The 21,996-nt window shown below is 46.7% G+C and overlaps 1 protein-coding gene across 9 annotated transcripts in view; it reads left to right on the plus strand.

Moving 5' to 3' along the window:
- Positions 1-21,996, plus strand: part of COBL (cordon-bleu WH2 repeat protein) — a 272,457-nt gene that overhangs the window by 94,904 nt on the left and 155,557 nt on the right. For 5 of the 9 annotated variants that reach the window (XM_059934339.1, XM_059934332.1, XM_059934338.1 and 2 more), the window contains exons 3-7: positions 8,067-8,277; positions 10,114-10,342; positions 12,727-12,771; positions 17,528-17,625; positions 21,649-21,723. In XM_059934339.1, the coding sequence (XP_059790322.1) occupies positions 8,067-8,277; positions 10,114-10,342; positions 12,727-12,771; positions 17,528-17,625; positions 21,649-21,723 (658 nt within the window). The remainder of the gene's footprint in view (positions 1-8,066; positions 8,278-10,113; positions 10,343-12,726; positions 12,772-17,527; positions 17,626-21,648; positions 21,724-21,996) is intronic. The other 4 variants (XM_059934336.1, XM_059934340.1, XM_059934334.1 and 1 more) reach the window with 3 other exon arrangements.

Consider the following 21,996-nt stretch of genomic DNA (forward strand, 5'->3'; position numbering starts at 1 on the left):
GCCAAGTTTACAACCGCGCATGGATTTGCAGGTTCCCGGCCTTGTAAAACAGCACAGGACTCCCATGGCACAGGTATCGTCCTCCGAATCCCTTCTGGAGAGAGTTCACCCGTTCCGAGATGAAGGGGAGGGGAGGGGTGAGCGAGCCCAACCCTGGTCTCTCCTCCATCACCTGCCCATCAAGGTGCTGGCCACGCTCCCTACAGAGAAAGCAGGTGTGTGGTTGGCTTGCAGCTTCAGCAAGGCCCCGTGGCCTGAACCCTGCTCCCTGTGAGCTCATGGCTCCAGGGCCTGAAGGAAGCTGGCTCTTCTCCAGCACCAGTGTGTGAAGGGGGTGAAGCTGGAAAGGGCAGTTTTGATGCTGGGGATGCTGCCAGAAGAGGACCATTCTCCAAATAACAGGCTTGGTTTAACTTGATTTACATTTCCACTTAAAGGATACCGTTTTTTAAAAGACTTTACTTTTCAGAGCAGTCTTAAGTTCACAGCAAAATTGAGAGGAAAGCAGCAATATGTCCCATATACCCCCTGCCCCTATGTGCACCCAACCTGCCCCGTTATCCACATACCCCGCCAGAGTGGTACCTCTGTTCTAACTGATGCACCTACGCTGACACGCCATCATCCCCCAAAGTCCATGGCTTACATCAGGGTTCAGTCTCGGTGCTGTACATTCTCTGGGTCTGGACAGATGTATCATGACGTGTATCCACCAGTATAGTATCATGCAGAGTATTTTCACTGCCTTAAAAATCCTCCCAGAGAAAATTCCTGGGACACAAGCCCTTATTGGTGACATTAACTAGAGGTGAATCTCGTTGAACATCATTCACTGGTCCTAATTCACCATTTCTAGTGACTACCTCCCAAATGTTTCTGCCTTGTTGAGGCTTTGTTTGTTTGGGCTAAATCTAAGAGAAGCTAAAAAAATTACTGTCACATGCAGAATGTCATCAACAGCCTCCAGTTACTAAGTTTCTTTATGAGAATCTTTCCTATGAGGAAATAGCCTGGTTAAGGGGCAGACCATAGATTATCAATTCCTTGCTTATCCTGTGAAAAGGTGCTGTTATGGTTTTGGATTTGGTGCTAAACCAGTCGTCCTGAGAGGCAGTCTCATTTTGTGAGATCCCGATAGACTAAAAAAATGAAAATGATCATTTATTCGTTGAGCAAAATACATATTGAACACTTAGCTTTCATGAGACACCAGGAGGAGGACATCCCAGCAAATAGAAGGAAATAAATAGCATTTGCAAAAGGACCAGTTTGTGCAAGAAGGCGGAAGTGCAGTGCTGCTGGAACCCGGATTGAGAAGGGGAGATGCGCGGCCTGGACACGAGGGCTGGCCGGGTCCCAGCGTGTATCCTGGAAGCCATCCTACGGCTCCACTTGCCGCTAACAAGACTGCACGTGCCACTGGGGATGCAAGGTTCCACCCCAGCGCTAGGCAAGTCAGGAGAAAGCTGGTGCATCTGAACGTTAATTTAACTTACGCATAGTGAACAATAGTCCTACATTAAAGGTAGCATGCAAATTTCACGTGCGTTTTAAAAATAAGCACAAACAGGGAACTTTAAAAATATCCGGGCTGTGTCCCAGGTCCCCCAGGGGGCTGGTTGACTTACCTGCCAAGTGAGAAGCACATAGAAAAACCTGCTCCTGTATGACCTGGATACAGGAGGCTCTAGATTCTCAAGTCAGATGACCTCCAAGATAGCGGTCAAAGATGCTGAGGTTGGAGTTAAGAAAAACACAAGTTTCTGTGGTCAGAACCTAAACAGAAGGCACCGCTTTTTGAGATGGCCCGTCCACACCTGTCCAGGTAACCGCTCACGACATCCCATGCCGCCAGGATAACGGTCAGGCTGCAGCCTCTGAAATCCCTCTCTCCAGGTCGAGGTGTTCCAACTAGCAGTGTGTTTTAAACAGTTTTACAAGTTGGACGCCTTTGGAGAAGGCACGTCCCTCCAATCGGCAAAACACCCTCTCTCCCTCTGGTCACGTACTCAGACCCCCTGCAGGCTGGGGCAGCTGCCTGGCCCCTGGTGACATTTAGGTTTTGTGAGGATGTGACCAACTCTCTGATTTGGTGCCGTCGTCCTGATGACCGGGCTTCTGACGTGTGCCTGAGATGCAGGCACCCCTGGTCATTTTGCTGCGGCTTGTTCTCTCGTGCCTCGTTGATGGGCTCAGGACCTAAGCGGCCATAAGACTGGATTTTTGCCAGTGACCCTGGCCTCATACCCAGAGCCCAGCCTCTGGGCGATAGACCCACTCTGGGCAGGCCCTGCTAGCATCTTGCCATGTCCCGCTTCTGTGTTGCCAGGTGAAGCTGCCAGACTGGACTTGCTCTAACTCTGTAACACCAGAGTCTGCCTTACCCAGGGCTCGGCCCACCTGCTGGCCTTGATCCCACACAAGAAACTAGGCCCGTTCAACCAGTCTGTGATTTGACAGTGCACGCAGATTGTTTGTTTTAACGTTGTATCTGGAAGTAGCGACCTTAACGTGATTTGTACACTTGACACTGTGGCACCTTTTAATCCAGTCATTGCTAGGTACTCAATGCTCATTTCATGAGTACCGAGGGTGCAGTAGTTTTTCAGTGTGGCCCCAGACCAAGAGCCGCTGCATCACCTGGGAACTTGTGAGAAATGCAAATTTCCTGCCCAGGCCTAGTGAATCAGAAACCCCGGGGTGGGACCAGCGATCTGGGCTTTAACACGCTTGAACTTCCGGAACACACGTTAGACTTTGAGAACCCCTGCTGCTGTGTGTGCCATGGCTCTGCCAGATGTCAGCGTATCCGGATGAGCCCGGGATCCCCGAGAGTGAGCCCAGGGTCTCGCCGGCATGATGGCAGCAAGAGGGAGTCGTAGGTTAGTGTAAGCATCTCAGTGAGCCCCAGCAGCCCGGCCAAGGCAAGCTTTGTGATTTAGATGGAAGCGCCCTCCCTCGGAGAAGGAAGAGGTCCATCCATCAGCCCAGCCAAATGGAAATGGGACTTGGCCTCTCTGACTCCCATGTGGTTCCCAAACAGCCTGGTCCCCACGTGCCCTCTGCATTTAGGGAGCGCAGGATTGGCATGGGCTGTTCCCTGCCCTGTCCAGCTCTCTGCCAGGATTTCAAAAAGAACCACACCTGAAAGAAGACCAGGTTTTTCTTATGGAAACCACCGACTCACGCAAACCATTTTTTGGAAATCTCTACATATTTGTAAAGTAATATTTTTTAAAGAAAAAAATTAGAAAAATTCTACTTACTTTCTAAATTTAAAAATAAATTTAATAACTTAAAAATTACTTAATAGAGGAGGGAAATCCCTTTTTCTGCTGCAAGAATAGTGTTTTGTTTAGATTTAAACCCAAGTGATCTTTCTCTTTAAGTTTGAAGTATCAATATAACGTAATCGATAAATATCCAAAGTAAAGGATAAAATTTGAAATTATTCCCATCTGTTTTCTTTGTGCTGTTGATGTCAAGTACTGCAGGAATAATACCGAAGACGCTCAGGACGGGCAGAAATTACCTGTAGATGTGTTCAGTATTGAATTTTTGAATGTGTAATTCAAGGAAGGCTGCAATCTGCATGTTCTTTTAATCACCCTTAAAAATGTGAAATCTTTCTGATAGACCAAATGAGAATTAGAGCTATATTTTATTTCCTTTGAATCCCCACAGCTGGGCACACAGTAGGACCTAATGTCTAAGTGAATGGGTGAATGAATGAGCAAAAGAAGCTTATATACTGTATAAAATACTTTTTTGCGCCTAAAAAAAAATATGCTGAAAAATAAATTTCATCCTTACATTGGGAGCACTTAAGATTCATTCGGGAAACAGAGATTAAAAAGTTGGAAGGAAAAGGATATTTGAGGAGCAATGGAGAGAAACCCCAAAGATCTGTGTCATTACCCACCCACCGCCCCTGTTACTGTGGTTTGGGGTAACCAGTCCTCTTTGTTACTACCTTTTACTCTTCCCTTGAACTTGGGACTTGGGATTACAGAGAGGGAGGCAGAGACCCTGATAATGGTGTCTGTCTTTGTCTTAGTTCAGGCGGTCTTACAAATGCCAGAGATGGGGCAGCCTGAACTCAGACATTTACTCCCCACAATCTGGAGGCTGGAAGCCCAAGGTCAAGGTGACGGCAGGTGATTTCATGCTGAGACCTCTTCCTGGTCATAGGCGGCCACTGTCCTGCTCTGTGCTCACACGACCTCCTCTTGGTGGGGTTGTAGGGAGAGCGAGCTCTCAGTGTCCCTTCTTCTGAGGACACAAATCCGATCAGATTAGCACCCACCCTTATGACCTCATTTAACCCTAATTGCGTCCTTAGAGGCCCCATGTCCAGACACAGTCACACTGGGAGTTGGGGGATCAGTGTGAATGTGGGGGGAGATGATTTTGTCCATAGCATCATGCATACAGGGGGACCACTGAGACCAGAGGCCGTGCTTGGGGTCCTTAGCAATGATGGTGTGGTCAGTTTCTTTAATTCACCTGAGTCTTCCTTGACACTCTGAGAGTGTCTGATTGCCTAGTGTTCTTCTTTGTAAGACTGCAGAAACTTTCTGGGGCAATCCCCTGAGGGTACTGCTTTAAACGAGTATATCTTGGTACTTGCTGGGAGCCGGATGGGGTCCAGCCACATCCAGACAGAGATGCTCTGCGCTGAGCCAGGGAAAACGTCTCACCACATACAACCGCAAACAGCAAAGACAGGATCCAATTCACTCATTTATTCAGCAAACACTTCTCACTCACCATGTGCCTGGCGCTGTACTCAGTGACTTAGGGGTGACGTAAGACTCACTGGTGGATGGACAATCCTTTTGCCCTCACCGAGGAGGAGACCGGGGCAGAGAGGCAGGTCTGAGCAGTGGTGAGGGTGGTCCTAGGATGCCTCTGGAGTCCCTTCATCGAACCAGCTTCTGGGGGAAAGACGCCCGACCCCTCTTCAAAGGGCCAGCGCATCAGAGGCGGTGCTGGTCGTCCTGGGGGCAGGTGGGAGTCACGGAGGGGTGTCCGGCTCCCGAGGTGATGAGGGGGTGCAGGAATAACCAGGCAGCCACCTCCCGTCTCCAGAAAGTCCTCTCCTGTGGCCCAGGGGCCCCGGGACCTGCTGAGGCCCTGTGGAGGGCACGCAGGGATTCCTGGCTAGAAGTTCTCATCCTCTGCAGGCTGAGGTCCGGTGAATCCAAACCCCCGGGGACCACACAGCAGCTCGGATCCTCCATGACTGCCATCGGGTGCTGCCACTGTGCTGTGGTTTCCTCTTCCTTCTGGGTGGCTTTTTCCAGTAGCATCAAGGACAGAACTGGCTGGCTCTTTTGGAGTTTGGTGGCTTAAAATGCCAGCCAATAGCCACTTCCATGGTGCGATGGAAGTGGCAGAAAGGCCAGCCAACTCTCACCCCATTTTCTGAGGACACTGTCCAGAAAAGCTTGTGCTGGAAAGTAGGTCCTCAGATCATGCTTTAAATGGGCCTGGGGAGGAATCACTGGAGTGGAAGGCCCTGCAGGAAACGCGAAATGAGCTCATGCTTTGGGACCCAGGTGCTCACGTTTGGCCTTGCGCTGTGTGTCCAGCTTCTTCAACGCGGCCCGGGTCAGTCTGCATTAGGATATGGGGTCTGTCACTCTCTGTAGCCACAGAGAGAGGCCTGCAGAACAGACAGCTTTCAAAGCCTGAGTTCTCCTCACGTCCTAAACCTCCTTGCTTTCCTGCAGAAACCCTCTGTCGTGGCTCGGGTTCCAGCCCCGGGAAGAGATGCTGTCCCCTTGGCTGAAGTGGTAATGGCCTCTGTGCCCTTTGAACAATTTAAGCACGTACCGTGACGGGTATGGCGTTGAGTTTTATTATCATGGTCTTACAGTGGTTTTGTTTTGTTTGTGCTTCCCCCTTCCCCAAATAGTAAATTTGAGGAAATAGGCCTCCAGCATCATAGAATTTTCTGCTTGGGAATTCCTTCCCTCCCCTAGTCCCACCAAACATTTTGTTGAGAAACGCTTCCACCCTCAGGTGTTGAAAACGTCACTGCAGCTTCATCATTAAAGAGCTTTCACTGGGCAGAGCCGAGTCCTACGTTAGGGTCACGGAAGAGTGAGGGCAGCAGGGTGGGTACCGATCGGCCAGTTGTGGAGGAGATCCACTCGATACACAGGGTAGAGATTTGGGCGCCCAATTCTTTATCCGGACAGGAACCAAATACTACATCACTCCTCGGCTAGTCCGTGCGAGAATAAGTCCCAGCTTCTGTTAATGGCGAGGAGAGTTTATTCTCTGTGATGCAGGAAAACCCCTCCAGCCCCAGAGCTGGCCTGCTCCCTTTCAGAAGGTCAAATTTGATGTTTCAAACATGTTACCAATTATTGAATCAGAAGAACAGAAGTTTACATCAGTAGCTTTGGTGTTCTTCCTGGTTTAACATTCTAAGATTAATTCAAATCTTTGAGAATTTATCCTTATTGGTTTACTTGGTGGCAATAGACTGTGGGTGGAGGTAAGAGAGGGGAAGTGACAGTCAACATCGTATGGGACCAGGGTCCCAACCCCAGCTCCACCCCCTCATGGGAACTGGGGGATAGCGGTCCCCACCCCCCAGGCTTGGTGAGGGTAAGTGGGAACAGTGTGACCTGCACAGAATGGCTCTGGGCCGTGGAGGAAACATAGTACGTGGTAACAAGGAAGAGGTCGTTATTTTAGCATCGTTAGAAGTCTGTTTTCTGTGCTGAGGCTTTTCCATGGAGTTTCGTGTCTCGGAGTCTTTGGTGATGTCGCTGCCTGTTCTGATGCATTATGCTTGTCGTTGAGAGAAAGATGATCTTTATCCCGGAGCCGAGGGAATCAGAGCTGACAGCGTCATTAGCCAGCACGCCCACCCGCGTGGCCCATGTGAGGGCTAGCGCTGCCCTGTCCCCACCACGTGTCCTTTCAGAGTCCCCGGGAGCCAGGGCGGTGATGAGCCCCCTAAACGTCCCAGGTGATTCCAGGGTCCCCTGGTTAAGACATAGGCTGTTACCTAATTACTTCCTGGATATCGGGTGGGAGGAAGTATTGTCATGGAGATGGCTGGGAAATGTTTTGTATCCACTAGTTCATTATTGATATTTTTAGCAAGTGAATGGGAAATAGGGTACTCTGCACCTTTGCCTATGGTTTCACAGTTCAGTGTCAGGGCCCCCGCAGCTCACAGCCCTCAAGGTGAGTGATGACCGAATGGTGGGCGGAAGCTGGCACCTGTGCCTTTACAGGTGCACCATGAGTCCCAGGTGTACACACCCCTGAGCGCCAGACACCTGGAAAGCATCACTATGACCTGAAATTATTGCCGTGCCAGTTCCTGATTAAGAAATAGATCACAGGAAAGGACGTATGCTTTCATGAGGTGTTTATGCACTACTGCTCAGGAAATGTGTAGGAAAAGCGAGGCCAGTTTGAAATATACAGACATTCTGCCAGGTGAATATAAATGATGGAAATGAGATTATTTCATGCTTTGGGACAATCTGAATTGTTATTTGGCTCCCTTAGTAAATAATGATCTGTGATGGGAGACATTATAAAAATTATTAAAAATTTTAAAATTTAGAAATTATAAAAATTCAAATAAGGTAATTTTCTTCATTTTTTGTCTTGAAAAAGCATACTTTTTAGCTAAAAAGAAAGCTATTGTCTTCTTCAACTTAAAATTTCAGTGTTTAAGATACACTATATTTGTGAATAACTGAAAATTTAATGCCTTATGCCCATATGTTAATATCATTTGTGCTGACCTTATAGGATTCAGGTCAACGTATCCATGGGTTTAACTAGAAATGTAAATATTTTCCCAGCTATTCTGATTTTGATGGTGCTTTCAGTAGCGTTTATTAGTATTGAAAGTGTTAAGATATCACTGTGCAGTCATGCTTGAGGAATTAACGAGAAGCTGTTTTCTTTCTTCCTACGGATGGCCAATTTGCTTATTCACCCACTGGTTCATTTGTCTTAACCCACTCAGCTAGCAGAAGGGAGAGTGCAAACATTCCCCATGACCGTGATTTGTTTCTCTCTTTCAGTCACGCGATGATGGACCTACTGGTTGAACTTTGCCTTCAGAATCACCTGAATCCGTCCAACCATGCCTTGGAGATCCGGTCTTCAGAAACTCAACAGCCTTTGAATTTTAAGCCAAATACTTTGGTTGGGACCCTGAATGCGCATACCGTATTTCTGAAAGAAAAAGTTCCTGAAGCGAAGGTTAAGGCCGGCCCCGCTAAGGTGCCTGAGGTCAGTAGCACGAGGGACCCTTTGTCATAGAAGGCCATACGCAGTTCCCTGTGACCCAGGGTGCTGGAGGTGCTGAGGAGGGGCTGGCGGAGCCCCTGCTGTATAAGTAACGTACGCTGCAGTTGAGGTTTCCACTTGCGCGGTGGGCTAAGTTAGACCCTAAACTGAGTTTACTTTAGGAGACCGAAGTTCACCGCATTGAATAATGTTTGTTGTGTAGCATTGCTCCTTTAGATGCCAAAGAAGAGGAACCAGTCTAGAGCAGAGCCATCCACCAGAACTTTCTGCAAAGATGGAAGTGGTCTATAATTCTGCCCTCGGCAAGGTGACAGCCACTGATTACATGTAGCTGCTGAGCATGTGAAATGCCGCTAGTGTGATGGAAAAACAACTTTTCATTTCTTAATTTTCATTGAAATAACCACAGGTAGCCAATGTCTACCCTCTTGGACTAGTCCTGAAGGTTCTAGCTGAGTTCTGGAGGCCTTCCTATCCACGGCAGAGGTTGGAATATGTAGACGATGTAAACGTCTTCCTAGAGAGAGGAAACAGAAAGGGGTTCCCTTTTGAAATACTAATGTCAGAAATACTCATTGCAATTTGGATACTATTTTATGCATAGATTCCAGGCTTTTGAGTATTGATTAAAGGTAACTCCAGCAGCTTATTGTACTTTTTAATAAGGCTTTGTTGTGGATCTTTCCTCTCCAGTTGAAAGCAATGCTATTTCATTCTTTTAGATTATTGTAGTGCCTACTAAATTTCCCCATTTTTAAACATGGTAGTTTGGCCAACGGGTCATGTCCTCTAGGTTTAAGTGGTTAATAACTTTTCATGGGTGCTGTCTATACTTTGAGTTTTCCTTAATTCTTCAATTAAAATCACTGTTTAAGGAAATAAACCCTTTTTATATTCTGTGGCTTTTCTTGCCATCTTGAACCCCAGCTGCAAATCCCAGGGGCAGGTGAGCCCAAGTTAATATATGACTCCAGTTTAAGAAACATGGAAAAGATCCATGGTTCCATTTTTCCTCCTAAAATTCATCAAACCCTGGCACTCAGACTGGAAAGGGATGAGATAAATCTCAGTCAGTTTTTTTTTATTCAATACACATTTACTGTGTCCACTCCCCAGGATCTTAGAACAATGTTGGTGATCAGTAAAGACCAAACAGAAGTTGACTGCATGAAACTTCAGTCTATTACATTTTTGATGGGTCACTTTATCTGTAGACATGTATAATCAGCTTTAGTCAAACTGATTGTTTTTTTTTTCTGATTATGATATCTATTATTATATGCCTATTATATTTGTATGTCTAGTGTATGTTATATTTTTCTAGCTTAAAATACATGTGTGTAGTGTATATATGTCAATATTCATATAAATCTATGATACTAGATATTAATATATTTATGTGGGTATTTTGGCTTCTTAAACAAAAATTTGATGTTTTGTGAGGTTTTTTTTTCCCTTTAAATTGGATTGTTCACAAGAGTTCCAAACCACTTCCCTTTAAAAAATGTATTAGTGCCTTGTGTTCAGGTCTGTTTACAATCCTTGAAAGACAGTGTGTATATTAGATTCCAAATTGAGACCCTCACTGCTGTCCATTTCCCCATGTTGGTGGCAGTTTGTTCATTAGCAAAAGAGATTGGAAGGTAAATTTATTTTTCCAGGCATTTGCCGTTCCTGTTCAGTGTGCCCTTTCCCCCACGACCCACTGAATTTTGGAAGAAAGACCCGGTCCACACAAAATCGTGCCCTGCTCCATTCTAGTATACACCCAGCCGTGGGAAGATGCGCTCACGGAATTCTGCCCGCCGTGTCTTGCAGAAGACGGTGCGCCTGGTGGTGAACTACCTGCGCACGCAGAAAGCGGTGGTGCGCGTGAGCCCCGAGGTGCCCCTGCAGAGTGTCCTCCCCGTCATCTGCGCCAAGTGCGACGTCAGCCCCGAGCACGTGGTGCTCCTCCGGGACAACGTGGCCGGCGAGGAGCTGGAGCTCTCCAAGTCCCTCAACGAGCTGGGGATAAAGGAGCTCTACGCCTGGGACAACAAGAGAGGTGAGGCCACCCGGGGTCTCCGGCGTGGCGCCGCTGGCTCTCCGCGCGTGCGTCGTAGCGCAGAGCGGTGGGGATGGGCGTTTGCAGGCCTCTCCGATTCTGTCCAAACCAGAACGGGAGTGGGCGGGAAATAAAATACATGGACTGTAGCTGTACCTCTTTCCCCCAGTCCTGAGCATGCTCGTTACCCCTTGTCTCCTGTGAGCTTCTATGAGATAACGTAAACAGGGGAAAGGTGAGAATACCGGAGCTTCTCTGAGATACGTAAAAAGGGGAAAGGTGAGAATAATGGAGCTTCCATGAGGTACGTAAAAAGGGGAAAGGTGAGAATACCGGAGCTTCTCTGAGATACGTAAAAAGGGGAAAGGTGAGAATAATGGAGCTTCCATGAGGTACGTAAAAAGGGGAAAGGTGAGAATACCGGAGCTTCCCTGAGATACGTAAAAAGGGGAAAGGTGAGAATACCGGAGCTTCCATGAGATACGTAAAAAGGGGAAAGGTGAGAATACTGGAGCTTCTGCTCTAAAAGAACTTCTCAGAAGCCACGTGTGAACCGTATTCTCCTGGATTTCCTTTTCAGTTGCCATTAAATACTCCCAAGTCTCAAACGTTGCTCGTAATCGAAACCAGTGGCAAAATGCAGTTAGCTATTCCCTAAACCTGCCCAAATGCAGTTCAGTCCCTGGAGACAACACAAGATGCTTCCTCTCCATCCTTCTCCTCCCGTGAATGTGGTACCAGCCTGAGATCACAGTTAGTAAGAGGCTCTGGCTTGAGTGACAGCTTGAGGCCAATGTTGGTACAAAGGCTGTTGTGTAAACAGATTTCCCTGATTGACACAGGGGCTGACTGTATTTGAACAACTGTGAGACCAAAAAAATATATATATATATTGTTAATATTCCTTGACTTTAGAATTATTAAAATGGACTTCACAGAAGTGTCTATTTTAATGAGCTCACTTGATATCCGTTGGCTTTTATTTCACAAATATTGACCAGGTTGGGCTTTTAAAATACACACATATTCAAGTTTTCATGTTTTTCTACAGTTTAAAAAAATTTTTCCCAATTAAAAAAAATCTATATTTTCTTATTACCAAACTGTAATGGTCATAGTGGAACCTCCCCTTCCCCCAGATCTCCTCCTGAAGGTTCTGGGCCCTGGGTCTCATTTGACATTCAAGAAAGGGATTTAGCTCAATCATGTATAAGATCATAGACTATTTATTCCTTCAGGAAAAAGTGTTCTGGCATTTGAGAGTAATGCATCTTGTGTTTTATCCAGTATCTTTTTAAAACACAGAGAAGACGATTCTCAGCACCTGCTGCACGGGCCTGGATGTTGCCGGTGTGTCTGTCTCGTTATATCAGCCCTATTTAAATTTGGTTTCTGGGAATCTTTGGAAACAGAGCTTTCATTTGGCAAGACAGAAAAAGAGAATGAAAGACAAGAAAAGAAAAATTGCCCCACATTTAAGCACGTGAAAGGAAAAGGCTTCTGCAAACAAGTATTTCTGTTATATGCTAATCGCTCGGAATATCTTGACAGGTAGCTGTAGAATCTAATACCTGGGAAAAGCATAGGAAACCAGTCTCTGCATTAATGAGTGGGCCCAGCAAGCCCGTGTGTGGTCTTCTGGGGACACGGGTGAGGCGGAGAGAGCAGAAACTGCCCTAAGTCTGGAGCTCCCTCCTCTGATCCCTGCACAGGGCAGGACACGCTGTTGCACGCGGAGAAACAGCTGTCCCCCAGCCCCTGAGTCCTCCTCTGCACTGCCTCGGGCACCCTCCTGGGGAACCTCGCCCTGGGACCCCGGCAGCCTCCCCAGACCAATAAAGGAGCATCACCTGGCATGGCGAGGATGTGCTCCGCCTGTGGCCGACATCCTTTTCGTCTGGACCATAATGTGCCATGTGGGCTGCGAAATATTTGATTATCATCCTTGCCAAACGCCTCCATCCCATCCTACTGACGGTCAGACATTTGAGTGGAGAAGAGAACATTTCTGTCTGTGAGGCGCTCTCTTCTTTGCCCCTCTTGGGTTGCGCCCCCTCCCAGCTGGCAGCTGCCTGGGGAAGGGTAAAGGCCACTGGCAGGGGATGTGTTGTAGGCAGAGGCCCTCCCTGTTCTGGAATTCCTGGCGGCGGCAGCTGGAGAAAGCAGAAGGCTTTGCTGCCACCTGCTTCCGGGATGGCGCTTAGCAGTCAGACAGCTGCGGGATTCTAGGGGATCCAGGCCAGGGATGCAGGCCTGCTTTGCACTTGGCCTTCTCCTGCGGGATGCAGCAGCCTCAGCCCAGGCTGACACGGGGCCAGGGCCTTGTCAGGTGCTGCCGTGGGTCAAGAAGCCTGTCTTCACTCTCTGTTGCCTGCCTTTTCCAGTTCTTCTGACCAAAACACAGTCGGAGCCTTCCCTGAGCTGCCGAGGTACCGTGAGCCCAGCGCTGCCCCGCCAGCTGCCCCTTGCATGGCTCTGGGCTAGGACGATGCACGGGGTGACCTGAGGGGATGGAGGGCAGCACCTCTGGGGGCGTCTGGCCAGGCTGACCTGAGGTTGTGGCTTGGTCTCTTGACGCCCTGGTTGACTAAGAGGAGAACGTCCCTTGGGCGAGGGTTCGTTCTGTGGTTCTGACTGGTGAGCAGTGAGGGAGCTGATTGTAGAAAACGGCCCTTTATGAACACAGAACTTCAGGGCAGAGCAGAAGTGGTTCCATGCAGGAGAGGCCCCGTGCCCTTCTCACCTGTGCTTACCTGCCCTCAGGGTCCATCCTGCCTGCTGCAGAATCTGGGGCAGTGTGGACTGTGAAATCTGACCTTTTCTGTCATAGACAAGTATGTAAATGACTGGTCCAAATTTTGCATTAATTTCTTATAAATTTTGTATATATGTATGTATTATGTATAATACATACATACATATGCATGCGCATATGTACATAGGCGTGTATGCACACACGTATGTATTGGGACTTATATAAATCTTTTGGACTACACACACACACATAACACACACACACACTCCAAGAGGGTCATTAAAATCCCAATGAGTGTTTGGATTTTATAGAAATTTCTGTCCATGTTTGGTAAAGTGTTTAACATTAGACTCTGTTTCTAGAAGGAAAAATAATGCAGAAAACCTGGGCTTTGTTCTGGAGCCACAGTCTACGTGTCGTGTCTGACAGTGGTCTCCCTTCATATTCCTCACCTGTTACCTCCTCCGTCATACAGGGCAGATGGATGCTACAAAGAGAGGGCCTCTCTTTTAAGAAGCACCATAGACACTTCTCCAAAGAAGACATACAGATGGCCAACAGGCACATGAAAAGATGCTCAGTATCACTAATTAGTAGAGAAATGCCTATGAAATGCCTATCAAAACTATGATGAGGTACCACCCCACACCAGTCAGAATGGTCATCATTAAAAAGTCTGCAAATAACAACAAATGCTGGAGAGGATGTGGAGAAAAAGGAACCCTCTTACACTATCGGTGGGATTGGTGCAGCGACTATAGAGAACAGTATGGAGGATCCCTTAAAAAGCTAAAAATAGAATTACCATATGATCCAGCAATCCCACTCCTAGGCATATATCTGGAGAAAACTCTAATTTGAGAAGATACATGCACCCCTATGTTCATAGCAGCACTATTTGCAACAGCTAAGACACAGAAGCAACCTAAGTGTCCATGACAGACGAATGGGTAAAGATGAGGTACATATATACAAAGGAATATTACTCAGCCATAAAAAGGAATGAAATAATGCCATTTGTAGCAACATGGATGGACCTAGAGATTATCATACTAAGTGAAGTAAGTCAAAGACAAATACCATGTGATATATCACTTATATGTGGAATTTTAAAAAAAAATGATACAAATGAACTTATTTACAAAACAGAAACAGACTCACAGACACAGAAAACAAACTCAAGGTTACCAAAGGGGAAGGGGGGAGGGGATAAATTAGGAGCTTGGGACTAACAGATACACATACTACTATAAATAAAATAGATGACCTGCTGTATAGCACAGGGAACTATACTCAATATCTTGTAATAACCTATAATGGAAAAGAATCTGAAAAAGAATATATCACTCTATCTATATATCTATATCTATCAATCTAGCTAGCTAGCTAGCTAGCCAACTGAAACTAACAGAACGTTTTAAATCAGCTATACTTCAATTAAAAAAAGAAGCACCATGAATAGATAGTTGGTTTAAGCAGAAAACTCATACATATGAAGGCTTGATCAGTTCTGAGTGATCTGATTTGGGGATACTGTACGGCTGAGGGCAGCGGGGAAGGTGAATCAGAGCTATTTTGACTGTTCTTTTACGACCCCCGTGATGGGGACGGTCACTTACAAATGTGCACATTTCCCTGCAATGCAGACCCAGTTCCCCTCTTGCATTTACAAGCTTGGTGACCCGGATCTGGCCCCCGACGGCTTGCTCCATTTCTGCATCCGGAAAAGTGGACGTTTTCAATGAGCCAGTCCTCGAGGGCCCCTGCGGCATCCTCTATCCGTCCACACCCCTCAGTTCATCCGCATCACCTTCCAAATCACTTTGAAACTTCCAAACGGATGAGACACAACCTCCCCTGCGTTTTTATTCATATCTAAGTCTTAGTAAATGAGAGTAAATTGAAACAAAATAAATTCCACACTCAAATTGCCATCCATTTAGAACCGTGGCTTCTAGGTCTTGCGTATTTTCTCCAGGCCTGGCTGCGGACCCGGCGGGGCACCTTGCGGGTCTTGGCTGATGGGAACACTGTCAGGAAAACCGAGAGCTCTTGCTCTGCCCTCCAGCCTGTCCTTCCGCAGTGCCTGCCAGTCGCAAAGCTCACAGGAGGCCCCATCAGTCCAGAATCTCCGAGCCTCACCTTTGAGATTAGACCGTCTGGTTGGGACCCAGCTCAGAGCCAGGCAGCTGTGGGCTGTGGCCTCTCGGTCCCCATGGGGCGGCTCTGTGCCCTGAGCCTGAGCCTCAGTCCTGGGGCTGGAGACCAGCCACTCCCCCTGTCCAGAAAGAGAAACGAGAGGCTGAATTTGTGATCCAGTCTCACCGTTGTGTGGCTGGCGTAACAGCCTGTGTGTCAGTGACGTGTCCTCTGTCCCTCATCTCTCCGGCACTGTCATATCCTGCACTGTCTACATCTGTGTCACATAGCAGTCAATTCTAGAAACATCAGAGGTACAAACATACATGTTGGTGCATACTGTTGTCCACATATAGCTTTACTCTGCAGCACAGAATATTCTGCTACAGGCTCTGGGCCTAACAGAGGGTTTTGGTGCAATTAACTGTGAACCCTACGTGCACGTGCGTTTCCGGGGGGATGCATGCCTCACCTCTGAAGCCGGTCCCCTCGCTGGTTTGGATGTCATGTGATGTGGGGACCGCTGATTGGCCCGGCTGGAGCCACCTGCATGAAGCTGAGAGGCCTGGTTCCTGGGACTAAAACCGGAGCCTTTGCCACTGACAGAATGCAGGGATTCAGGGGCTTGGTTTTTGCTTCATTGGGAGGACAGTATTATGTTAATGCATGTCACAAAGGCTCTGGCTTCCACGTCTGCCTTCTCGAGTTGGAATATGCAATTCTTGGTTAGCAGATGAGAAGTTCACCGATATTTACCTGGTTTGGGTTGGTATCTTGGTGGCAGAGTTTGTAAAATCCAGTCCACGTTTTTCCACCAGTGGTTTGGCGGTCCAGCAATTGGCAGCGGTGTGGGGAAATTAATTTTTCAGTCCTTCAGCAACACCTAAACATCTTTTCCTCTGGCCATATCTGTGTGCCTTGGAAGAGAAGAACAGGATGAGCGGATGACAAAGGCCTGGAGTGGCCTCCGGAGTGTCATTGATCAATGAATAATGGTCACAATGGTTGTGGTGGCACTGAGGGTGCCAGGCTTGGGCATCTGAGTCATCCTCAATCTGCAGATGGGGAAACTGAGGCCCAGTACACCCGCACGACGGCGTCCTTAAGCTCTGCTCCGCTGGCTGTCAAGTGTGGTCCCCACAGCTTAAGCATCCCGGGGTGGGGGGGGGGTGCGTGTTGAGTGGGGAGTGCTGGGCCCCATCCCCAGAGTCTCCCATGTGGGCATCTGGTGTGGCCCAGGGTCCCAGGGATGCTGCTGCCGCCCGTCCTGCCTTGCCCTGGACACCATGGCCCTTGGCTGTGTCGCCAGCAGCCCGACCCGTCTGGGCTTCGGTGCCCCATCTGGAACTCCAGAGCTTCCATTCGAGCTCGAAAATCCCGCTGAAGAAAAAACTCCAGGAAATGGAGAAGATTGGGGATTTAGAAGTCAAGAGTAAAAAAAAAAACAATAGAAGAAAAAACAGGTCCCCTAGAGAATGTAATGAGAAAGGAAAACATCCTGTTTGAGGTAGAGGAAGAAAAATCTGGGGACATGGGTCATGGAGCAGCCGACGTGGTTCTTTCAGATGTCCCCTGGGTAAACCATCGCTGTTACTCCACGTTCTGGAAACGAGTGGGCTCCTCAAGCCGGGAAGCCGTTGATGTAGTTTATGTTTTTACCGCCAACCTCATAATTCTTAAAGCAGATGTTTAGCACAGAGGTCGCAGTCCTGAGAGCTGTGCTGTCCGGTCTGATGGTCACAAGCCAGGCATGGCCATCAGGCACGAGGCATGTGGCCAGTGCAAGCTGTGATGTGCTGTGATGTGCATATTGCATTTTGAAGTCTTAGTACCAAAATGAATGTAAAACACCTCATCGATCATTTCATATGGATTGTGTGATGGAATACTAATATTTTAGATCTATTGGGTTAAATAAAACATTATTCAAATTAATTTCACCTGGTTCTTTTTGGTGCAGCTGTTGGAAAATGCAAAATTAGGTATATAGTCCCATTTTTTGTTGCACAATACTGCCCTAGAACTTCTGGATTTATTCGGGGTTTTTTTGTTTTGTTTTGTTTTGCTTTTACAATACTAAAGATTATAAGAACCTTTAGAGGTTTCATAAACCCAGCTGGAGGCTTTGAGGTGACTCAAATGCTTTGAGAGAAAAAGTTGATGGTTTTGCTCTCTTCTAAGAACTAAAGTTTAAGACTAGAGTAAAAAAAGCATTTGTTGATATTTTTAAAGTGTTTAATGTTTCATATGCTGAAAAATAACTTAGTACTTTTTTTTTTTTTTTTCCCCAGAAACCTTTAGAAAATCATCACTTGGCTACGGTGAGACAGATAAAGAGAAGAAAAAAATTCTGGGATTTTTCAAAGTTAATAAAAGAAGCGATAGTAAGGTAATTGATTCAGTATCAAATATCAATCAAATTGACATATGATTCTGCATTCTATACAAATAGTTTCTTGAGATGTTTGTCCTCAGCCTATCTTGGAATTTATCTAAATACACGTAGGAGTCCTCAGTCCTTCAGAGAGTAGGGTGTGTGTTGTGTCAGTATGCACAAATGCCTCTCATATCCCACACTTGGTTCCTAAAACAGTGGTCTTGGGTGATGGTGTTTAATTCACCAGCAGAACACGAAGCCATGCACCCTCTCTGCTGGTACCTGCACAGTCCTGGAAGGAGGTTGAAACTCAGTAAACAACATCTGGATGGATGGATAAGTGAATGCATGGTACAGTTAAGTTTATATAAATACCCAATATCCCGACCAAATGAACCAAATCTTCAGAACTTGTACAACCTGGTGCAGCCTCAAGGAGCTGCCCAGGGGCCACTTTGTGGAGAAGAACATCAGTTGTTGAGTGGGTCCATTTGCCAGTAAATTTTAGACGTTCCCTGCTCCTCCCCATACGAAATGGGAACACGCTGAATAAGTTAATTTTATCGATCTGGTTGGTCTTAGTTAATAAATCCTAAAACCGTAATTTGGGTACAGTGTTATAAAGTCATAGTACAGAGAGTAAAAATGAACACATTTAAAATCATCTTTGAAATTCTCAAGCTATACATGCCTTCTAACTACCAAGAAAGGAAAATGCTTGTGAGCCCTATTGTGTTGGTTTAAAAAAGGTTTATTTTGCTGGGTCAAGTGTTTTCTCTTAACTAGTAGATGGCACTAAAAAAGACAGAACCGTTGTGGGGAATGTTAGTCTTTAATCCGCCAGCTGGGTTTGGAAGCGTCCACCATCCACGGAGCGTTACAGGAGGCGTGAGTAGGGTGGACGCACGTTGGTCCAGAGCCCTCTCTGCCCATCGCATGGCCCTTGCATCTGTGCAGCAGCCTGCACGTGTCCTGACCTTCCGGAGCCCATGGGGTCAGAATTACCATCCACCCCATGTTCCTGATGAGGACGCTGGGGCCCAAAGAAATAAACTTGCTCAGGGTCGCTGGGGTTAGATCCCAGGTCAGCTTGTGGTTCGGAGGTGAGAGGTCAGTGTGCAGGCTGGGTGGAAGCTGGCAGCCCAGAGAGAAGCCATCACCTGAACTAGTGAGGGGTCCCTGCCCTCAGGAGTTTCTGCCACACTCCGGTACAGTGCTCTTGACTGCCTGATGCTTTGACTGTGGATTCTTGATTCTCTGTCTTATTACTGATTGTGTGTGTTTCCCCCCGTTTCCGTGTGTCCTTTGAAAATCTCTGCTCCGTGTGTGTCTCTACTTAAGATCTTCTGTGCCCTCACCCCACTATCCTGTCCCCCTCCTCTTCCCTCCTCCCCCATCCTTTCCTCTCCTGCCAGAATTACTTGAAATTACAGATTCAGTTTCACATTTGAATTTCCCTTCACTCTCTTAATGTTGGGTTTCTGGTTCCTGTCATCTTTTTAAAAAAATTTTATTGAAGTATAGTTGATTTACAGTGTTGTGTTAATTTCTGCTGTACAGCAAAGTGACTCAGTTATATATACATATATTCTGTTTCATATTCTTTTCCATTATGGTTTATCACAGGATATTGAATAGAGTTCTCTGTGCTGTATAGTAGGACCTTGTTATTTATCCATCCTATATATAATAGTTTGCATCTGCTAATCCCAAACTCCCACTGCATCCTCCCCCCACCCCTTGGCAACCACAAGTCTGTTCTCTATGTCTGTGAGTCTGTTCCTGTTTCATAGATAGGTTGGTTTGTATCATACTTTAGATGCCACACATAAGCGATATCATATGATATTTGTCTTTGTCTGACTTACTTCACTTAGTATGATAATCTCTAGGTCCATCCGTGTTGCTGCAAATGGCATGATTTCATTCTTTTTGATGGCTGAGTAATATGGCTTCTGACGCTTTGAGGTCAGTTGGCTGGGACTGCAGGCACCGCTGGCCTCTTTGGTTCTCACAATTCTAATTCACAGAAAATCTACCCATTCCTCACACCAAGAGCTCAAGACCCCTTCTTCTTGTATCTTCCTGCTTTTGAGACATGAAACTGCCAGCGAAGTCAGTAGAAAATCTAGAATTGCCTTTGTTTTAAGCAGAATAAGAGCCTAATGCGTGTGGTGGTTTGGCAGCGTTCTCCATGAGAGTCTGAAACACATGTGAAAATGCCACCGATGGCGAGGAAGCCTGGTCTGTGGGTCCCAGGGGCTTTCCCTCTGCCGTACCCCATCTTTCTTCAGTCTTAGACTGGCTAGAACTGTTTTTCCTTTCTCGTACACCTCATCTTTCCCTCTCATTTATTTTATTTTATTTTGCGCTCAACTGCCCTTATGCAGTCGTAACCTTACTGGATTATTTGTTGTTTTGGGCATTAACCTTTTCCTTCCTTGCTTCTCTCTGTTTTTATTGTTTGAGATGCTGTGCTACATGCACCCTCCTTTAATCATCTATAAACCTGGTGAGAGAGGCATTATCAACCCCATTTTACAGGTGAAGAAGCCCAGGCTGCACACCCTGAGCAAATCCCAGGGCTAGTGTTGCCGGAATTCGGACCCGCCTGTCTTTCCAGAGCCATGGCTCTCACCGTCCACACACTGTACACTGCCTGGCAAGCCTGGGTCTCAGGTTTTCTTCATTAATAGCAGGAGGGTTTGGAGGAAATTATTTTTTATTTTTAAAATTTTTATAAATTTATTTATTTATTTGTTTTTGGCTGCGTTGGGTCTTTGTTGCTGCGTGCAGGCTTTCTCTAGTTGTGGCGAGCGGGGGCTACTCTTTGTTGCGGTGCACGGGCTTCTCACTGCGGTGGCTTCTCTTGTTGCGGAGCACGGGCTCTAGGCACGCGGGCTTCAGTAGTTGTGGCACGCGGGCTTCAGTAGTTGTGGCCCGCGGGCTTAGTTGCTCCGTGGCATGTGGGATCTTCCCAGACCAGGGTTCGAACCCATGTCCCCTGCATTGGCAGGTGGATTCCTTCCCTGGCAGGCCACCAGGGAAGTCCTGAGTAAATCATTTTTTAAATGATTTCTAAAATCCTATGATGCCAGATAGTCTACACATGTCTGAGAGCAAAATACTAAGAATGGAGACATTTAAAATTAAAGTGAGTCTTTGTTATCTACTTAAAGGAAAAAACATGCATATGTGTGTGTAAAATCTCAATAGAGAATATGCTTAAAAAGATATCATTTTGGCTGAAGTCGATGAGGGCAAATATCCTTCCTTGTTTTAAAACTTTGGTATTTTAATGTTCTTTCAACGTGATAACTTTCATTTTGACATTACTTATTCTTCTAACCAAGTAGTTCTGAAAATACCTTAGAATCACCTTAAGATCTAGTGTAACATTTGGATTCTTGGGTCACATCCCCAAAGATCCTCATTTGGGAGGGCAGGGTGTGGCCCAGAGCTGTATTTTCCAGGGCACCTGGTGGTTCTCTGTCTGGAGGTCACCACACCATCAAGGGAAACCTTCTTTTAAACAATGAAGTGAGATGTCATTATTGTTCACCTTTTGTGGGTAGGGAGTGAGGTATTTGGTGAGTTACTTTGATGTGTATCCAATCAATCAGCAATGAAGTGGTAAACTGAATTTAAAACCTAGAAATCCTCAAAACCTACTGAATTAATTGGTTTCCGGAGCTAATTGATCAGCTCAGACCCGCTGCTGTTTTCATATTGCATCTCTTCTAAGCAAAAGAAATGCTCTGGGGAAAAAGACAAAATGAAAGCTCATACTCCGTGAGTCATGAATTTCAAAACTGTGGTTGTCAGATCTGTGAGCACTGCTTAGGGGCTCTTTTAGAGCAGCTTTCAGGTTCCTAAACTGAGGAATCGAGGCCGTGGATTACAGCTGTTTATGCAGACGCTGCTGCCCTGACGGACGGCCAGGCTGGCGTGGTTTGCTTTAATAATTGCTAAGGACAACTGTTCTGTGTGACCCTGCTCTCACCTGGAGATGACGGGGTCCTGCTTCTGTTCCAGGCAGAGCAACTCAGGCAGCCGGGGGCGGAGAGCGATGAGGACGCCACCAAGTCCGCACTGGGAAGGGGCTCGAACGTGAGTACTAATACCGCAGGGGCTTCGCGCTAACCTCGTGGGGCTTCCGGCGGCTTTGCACCACCTTCCGGGAAATGAAATTATAGATTAGTTTACTTGTTTTTTGTTTTTGTGGGTTTCTAAAAACTAGATAGATGCACAAAGCGTCATGTGGCTTCTTTTTTAGTTGCCCATGGTACATTCAGAGGATGAGCAAGTATGTCACTTTCTGAATGTGTTAGCTTCCGGTTCTCCAGCCCCAGCCGGCGTGATCCGGAGGGCCCTTCATTAGAG

Source organism: Balaenoptera ricei, chromosome 9 (genome assembly GCF_028023285.1).
Source record: "Balaenoptera ricei isolate mBalRic1 chromosome 9, mBalRic1.hap2, whole genome shotgun sequence".
Classification (NCBI taxonomy): domain Eukaryota; kingdom Metazoa; phylum Chordata; class Mammalia; order Artiodactyla; family Balaenopteridae; genus Balaenoptera; species Balaenoptera ricei.